Source organism: Gopherus evgoodei, chromosome 3 (genome assembly GCF_007399415.2).
Source record: "Gopherus evgoodei ecotype Sinaloan lineage chromosome 3, rGopEvg1_v1.p, whole genome shotgun sequence".
Classification (NCBI taxonomy): Eukaryota; Metazoa; Chordata; order Testudines; family Testudinidae; genus Gopherus; species Gopherus evgoodei.
In genome coordinates, this window is record NC_044324.1 from 180,648,792 (window position 1) to 180,655,397 (window position 6,606).

General features: G+C 56.7%; 1 protein-coding gene across 1 annotated transcript; it reads left to right on the forward strand.

Moving 5' to 3' along the window:
* Positions 1–622: 622 nt before the first annotated feature.
* LOC115649051 lies at positions 623–6,073 on the forward strand. The gene is made up of 9 exons (XM_030557575.1): positions 623–714; positions 1,079–1,182; positions 1,575–1,703; positions 2,008–2,087; positions 2,828–2,923; positions 3,625–3,729; positions 4,165–4,292; positions 4,544–4,638; positions 5,765–6,073. The coding sequence occupies exons 2-9, from the start codon at positions 1,135–1,137 to the stop codon at positions 5,855–5,857; spliced, it is 774 nt and encodes a 257-aa protein (XP_030413435.1). The 5' UTR covers positions 623–714; positions 1,079–1,134; the 3' UTR covers positions 5,858–6,073.
* Positions 6,074–6,606: the final 533 nt, after the last annotated feature.

Here is a 6,606-nt window from a genome sequence, read left to right on the forward strand (position 1 = left end):
CACTTACCACTGTAAAGCAGCTTTTGCTGGGGGATTCTCCCAGCACTTTCCAATAGTGAGGAAGTATGAAATCCCCTTTTGTCTGCTGGGGACAGAGCCATAGAGGGGGGAGCAAGTTGCCCAAAGTCCCACAGGTCAATAGAAAAACCAGCAATGGAACTCAGGAGTCCTGACTCCCAATCCCTTGGTCCAGTCACTACAACAGAGCACATGCAAAGGCATGGTGACCGGACATGAGGGCCTCGTTGTAATTGCCAGCTGTGTGAGGGAATGTGCAGCAGTGATTAGTGAAGGGGCCTGGAAATAAGGACTGCTGGGTCCCATCCATGGCTCTGACACTTGGTGTGACCCTGAGCCAGTAGCTTCCTCTCCCCAGGCCTGTTTCTCATCAGCAGGGTTGGGGTCGCAGTCCCTAAAGCCCAGGGGGGTTGGGAGGCTCCAGGAAGGTGTGTAATGTGTTGGGATGTCAGGAGCTGGGAGGTGCTGTCACCCTCACACTAGGGAAGTGTTCTGCACCCCCTGCTGCTGGCTGAGTTTCTCCATCCCTTGACAATAAGACAGACTCTTGTTTTCACAGCTAGTCAATCGTCAGTGTCATCACCCTGCCTGCTGGCTGTGCAGGGTAACTCCTCAGGTCACCACCCTCTCCAGCCTGCCTTGAGCTTGCTGGCGACTCTGAACATCCGCCATCCATCGCTCCATCACCTAGAGCAAGTGAGTGGCATTAGGGTTCCCTGTCTGAATGGGGAGAGGTAGAAAGAGGGAAAGAATCTTTCCCAGAGGAGATCGGTTTGCAACCCGCCCCCAGGAACCCCTGGCTCTCAGACTGCGGAGGGGCTTCTCCAGAGCCATCTGCAGTGTGTTTGGAAAGGTCCCAGCAATGAGGCTTCCAGCCTTGCCCTTGTGGGAGACCGTTCCCCAGGCTGAGAGTCTCTGAGCTGGGCCAGACCCTGTGAGCTGCTGAGCATGGAAATCAATGGGAAACAAGGGGGCCCTGGGCTTGCTATGCCTAGGGACTTTGATGTTGGGAATGGTTTCCCAGGAGAAGTCCGACTCCTGGATTCTGTTTCTTCTCTAGCCTGGGAGGAGTGTGGCCTAGGACGACAGAAGGGAGCTGCTTGTCCAATGTGACCAATGGTCTTTGTGACTGACCCCAGTGCTCAAAAAGGAGGAGACTCCCAGGTATTGCAGCACCAGGGATGATGAGGGGGAACATTGGGACCAGATCATGCACTGAACTCCTGCCAGTGTATGGAGATTGCACTCCCTGCACCCCTGTGGGAGGAGGAGGAGCTGCTCTGGCTGGGGCAGGGATGGAGAGGGACCAAAAAGGCTGGTTAGTGAGAGGCTGCCTTGACCCCAGACTCACGCCTGTTCCCGCTCGGTTCCAGGTTCGTCGCCCCACAGTCATTGTCCCAGTTTCTGACCCTGCTTGTATAGGAGTTGTGGGTGATTTGGACAACGGTCGGGTCCCCACTATCCTCCATTCAGGCCTGAATCCTGCAGCTGGTGTGGGTGGGGCAGGGAGGTCCCTGGCTAACTGGCTCTCTCTCCCCTAACCCCACTCCTGGTAGGTGCAGGATGAGGCCCAGCAGCTCATCTTCCTGCAAGCCATCCACCCCGTGTGTCTCGCTGCACAGCAGAGAGGGCAGAACACATTGGAGCTGCAGTGCGGCAAAGCAGCTGTGGTGGAGAGGATTGTGGTGAGCGAGCCCAGCAGCTGAGGACAGAGACATAGGAGGGGAAGGGGTCTTTCCGGGCCAGTGGATGGGGGATGACTGGTGCTGGAGGGGCAGCTGAGGGCAGGGATTTCTGGGGCTGAAGATTGGGGAGAAGAGATGGAAGAAATTCTGAGATTGGTCACTAGTGGGCAGGAATCGGAGGAGCGGGAGGCAGGTGGGGGGATCCTGCCGGCTGTGTGAGGTGCTGGCTGTGTAATCTCCTCACTGGGAAGTGTCAGTGAGGCCCCAATCTCACATTCTCCTTTGTCTCCTTTGCGTCTCACAGGAGCTCATTGAGGAGCTGCCTGATAACTCTCCACCTGGCGCCATCCTCGCTAACTCCCTGATTGCTGTGGGCAACCTCAGGTACCGAGACTTTTCTGCTCAGTTCCCCTAACCCCGGTGCTGCTCAGGCCCAGGGCTGAGAGTCACTGCCCATCCCACTCCCAGGTCACCTCCCAAGAGTGGCTCCTCTGGCAGAGGTGATGGGAAGGTTCACTCTCTCCTGGCTGGGTTGTTCTTTTCACTCCAGTAACATTGCAGTGGCTTTGGGGAGAGGCTCACTCCCAGGATCAGATACAGGAGGTGCAGCAGGGTCCAGGGAACAGGTGTTATTCCTGCCCTGCCACTGTGTGTCTGGGAAACCTTGGCCTTGTCATTCCCTGGCTCGGTGCCTCAGTTTCCATTCTCACCAGCCTGTGCCTATTTCCCTGCAGTTTCACATCCGTGTTGGTGCCAGTCCCACCCTGGACTGCACAGTCTAATACTGGCTTCTCTCTCTTGCCAGCACCATGACACCTGCCCTGGAGCCAGAGCTGGAGACACACCTCCTTCGAGCTGCCCTGCATGCCATCTATTTTCACCCTGGGCACGGAGAAGGATACCACTCAAGTCCAGGTAGATCATGCTAAAGTCATGGATTGAAGAGCCAGCTGTCATCCTGCTACGAATTCTTGCTAATTGTGTGCAGTGGGATGTGAATGAGAGAGGCAGGATATGTGTTTGGGGGTCTCACCAGTGCTTCTCCAAGACCTCTCTTCCCATCCTGTGGCAGGTGTAGCCCCGCTTTCCATAACTCTGACCCATGGCTCTCCCTTGCTTTGCAGGATCTGCATAGGGTCTTGCCAGACCTCCTGGATGCTATGCTGGGGAACCTGCTGGCAGAGTCCCCAGACACCGACAGGCTCCACTACATCTTGGAGGTGAGCCCGATGAGAGGGGTGGGGGAAATTTTACCTTAACTCTTAGATCCATTTTCCAGTCTGTCCCCCCAGTGAGCCGTCCTTGCTCAGGGCAGTCAGCGCAATGCACTGTCAAGCCATTCCTCCTTGAAGGACAGAGGGAGAAGCTGGGACTTCAAGCCAGAGCTCTGCCTGGTTCTGTTGAGCACTAACCACAGGGCCCCTGGCTGGCTTGGGGAGTGAGAGTCTGAATCCCTCCTGTGAGATCCAGAAGAATGGTCCTCAGAGAAGAGTCACAGGCTCCTTCCTAGAGAAACAGGAGGATCCCAGAGAATCAGCCCTTCTCTCCGATGGGCTCTGAGATTCCTGGGGAGGTTGTGCTCACAACTCAATCCCTTCACCCGACCAAGGACTTGAGAGACAGGGAGTGGGGAGGGGTCTGTCTTCTTCCTGGTGAGCTGTTCAGGAATCAGGAGTTCAGGGAGGACGAGACCAGTCCTGACACTGAACATTGTCCCAATCTAGAGAGACAAAGACATGTTGTGAGCTGCAGGATACAAGCACTGTCCTGGGGGCAACAGTCCTCTTCTAAAGCTCTGCAATCAATGAATCAGATATTCGACCCTGCACACAATGTCTCAGCCCCTGGGGGATGGGGAGGGGCTCATTAGCACAACATGTGCACCTGCTCATTGATCCTGAGCTGCCTCCTTTCCCCACAGCACTTTAACTACTGGATTGTATCCTGGGTGTCACGGGAGAGAGCCAGGGCCATTAGGAGCAGCACGGCCCTGCTCAGATCCACCATCACCCTCCCTGAGTTTGATGTAAGTGACCTCTGACCCCAGCTTCCTGACTCCAGTCATAGATGGGCTGGCTCCAATGGGCTGTAGGATCTGCTGCTGCAGGGGCTGTGGGTTAGGAGTGTTCCTCTTGGGGAGGCAGAGTCAGAGCAGAGAACGAGCTTGGATTGAGTCAAGTTCTTCTTGTCCTTGTTAAGTGGTGACTCTGGGCTTTTAAGGGGACCATTCTCCAGGTTCATCCTGGAGCAGGTTTGGAAGCAAATCCTCATGGAGGGCCCTGCCTACATCCCTGTGCTCCAGGCTCCCTTGCGGGCAGGGAAAATTAAGGGTTAGCTCTAGGTCCTGTCCTCTAGCATCTCCTGCGGAGGGGCTGAGGGGAAGGAGAATCCTGGCCCGGGGGGGACTGGGAGCTGGCAGGAAAACGCTGATGGAGTCCCCCGTCCCCCTTCCTTCCATTAGAACTCAGCAGAATTCCCCAGGATGGGTCACCATGTGGCACAGCTGGCTCTGTTCATTGGTAACCCAGCCAAAGACATCAGCCGGCAGGCCAGGGAACCGGCTCTACCAGCTGCTGCTGCACCAGAGGGGTAAGAACCCTGCTGGGAAATGGCGCCCGATAGAAGAGTGAGACTGGAACCCCAGCCAATTTCTCTCAGACTGACCTCAGCTGGAGGATGAGTCTCTGTGTGTCTCTGTCTCTGTTCTTCACCATGCCCTGCAATTCTGTTGGGCTAGGCATGCAGTGAGGACTCTGCCCACTGTGCAGCCACCAATGGGATTGGAAGGACACAAGCACTGCAGCCAGAATGAGAAATGTGTGTGCGTGTCTCTTTCCCAGGTCTGACGATCCATGAGGCCAAAGACTTGTGCTGCTGGGACTGGCTCCAGGACAGCAGGCTCCTGGGCTACAGGAACATAGCCAGGGTGGGGGAGGTAAGGACACTCTGCCAGGGCATGACACAACTCAGGGAGTGGAGGTGGCCTAGTGTCCGTGTCACCCAAGCAGGGGCGGCTCTAGACATTTCGCTGCCCCAAGCACGGTGGCATGCCGCAGGGGGCGCTCTGCGGGTTGCCGGTCCTTCGGCTCCAGTGGACCTCCCGCAGGCGTGCCTGCGGAGGGTCTGCTAGTCCCGCGGTTCCACCGAAGCCGCGGGACCAGCAGACCCTCCACAGGCATGCCTGTGGGAGGTCCACCGGAGCCACGGGACCAGAGGACCCTCCACAGGCACGCCTGTGGGAGGTCCACCGAAGCCGCAGGACCAGCAGACCCTCCACAGGCACGCCTGTGGGAGGTCCACCAGAGCCACGGGACCAGAGGACCCTCTGTAGGCATGCTGCCGAAGGCTAACTGCCTGCCGCCCTCCTGGAGACTGGCAGAGCGTCCCCCGTGGCATGCCGCCCCAAGCACGTGCTTGGTGTGCTGGGGCCTGGAGCCGCCCCTGCACCCGAGCTACCACCCAGAGTTACTCCCATCACTGGCAGCCTGGGAGGCCAAGGACTGAAGGGTGATGGTGACTGACCAGGCAGGGCTGAGGCACATGGGCGAGGGAAGCTTGTCCCGCTGCTGGCAGGGATGGACCTGCTTTAGAGAGAACGGGAGGATTCAGCCAGCAGGGGCTGCTGATCTTCTCCATTCACCAGGGCTGCCATCCTGCAGCTTCAGCATTAGTGGCTGGGATGACAGGGAAAGGTCTCAACCTCCCCCCATCCCAATTCACTGCTGCCAGAACCCATCGTGCCCCCCTGCTAGAGCCCCCTTCCTGCTCAACCTGGGTGGGGCTGGGGTAGAGGGTTCTGAGAACTTGAGCTGTGGATTGGAGGTGGAACAGCTGTCAAGGCACTGAGGGGGAGGTTGCAGGAGCTCACCCTACAAGGATGGGGGTTGGCACTGGAGGTCACTAGAAAGGATAATAAGACTCGATTCTGGGGATCAGGAGGGTGAATCCATCCTTCAGAGGTGGGCAGGTGCTGGGTGGAAATGCTGCTGGTTCCAGGTGCCCTTAATCCCCCGATTCTTCAGGGGCGTCTGAGTCTCTGACAGGGTCTCGTTCCCTTGCAGCAGGAGGACGTCACAGCCAACATGATGCATCAGCTCCACATCATCCGGCACTTGAGCCAGCTGCCTGAGGCACTGCAGGGGCTGTGCCTCTAAGGCCACCAGCAGCTCCCGCTCCCTGCTGCAGGTACTGCTGTGGCTCACTGTAAATGGGAACGAGTGGAAGGGGAAATGGAGCCCCCTGGCACTCACAGAAACTCTTTCCCCTTTCTGTGGAGCAGGGTCCTTCCCTCTGCCCCCCAAATTCCTTCATCTGGGGCAGGAGCTCTTTCCCTCACACCCATTCCCCTCCCCCCTTTCCTTGGTCTATCCCTCATCCCATTCCCCCTGCTCCCAGCAATGCCCCTCTGCTATGTACACACACCAACTCTGCCCACATATCTACACCAGCAACACCATCACAGGACCTAACCAGATCAGCCAAACCATCACCGGTTCATTCACCTGCACTCCACCAATGTAATATACACCATCATATGCCAGCAATGCCCCTCTGCTGTGTACATCGGCCAAACTGCACAGTCTCTACAGAAAAGGATAAATGGACACAAATCAGATATTAGGAATGGCAATATACAAAAACCTGTAGGAGAACACTTCAACCTCCCTGGCCACACGATAGCAGATCTTAAGGTGGCCATACCGCAGCAAAAAAACTTCAGGACCAGACTTCAAAGAGAAACTGCTGAGCTTCAGTTCATCTGCAAATTTGACACCATCAGCTCAGGATTAAACAAAGACTGCGAATGGCTTGCCAACTACAAAACCAGTTTCTCCTCCCTTGGTTTTCAAACCTCAACTGCTAGAAGAGGGCCTCATTCTCCCTGACTGAACTAACCTCGTTA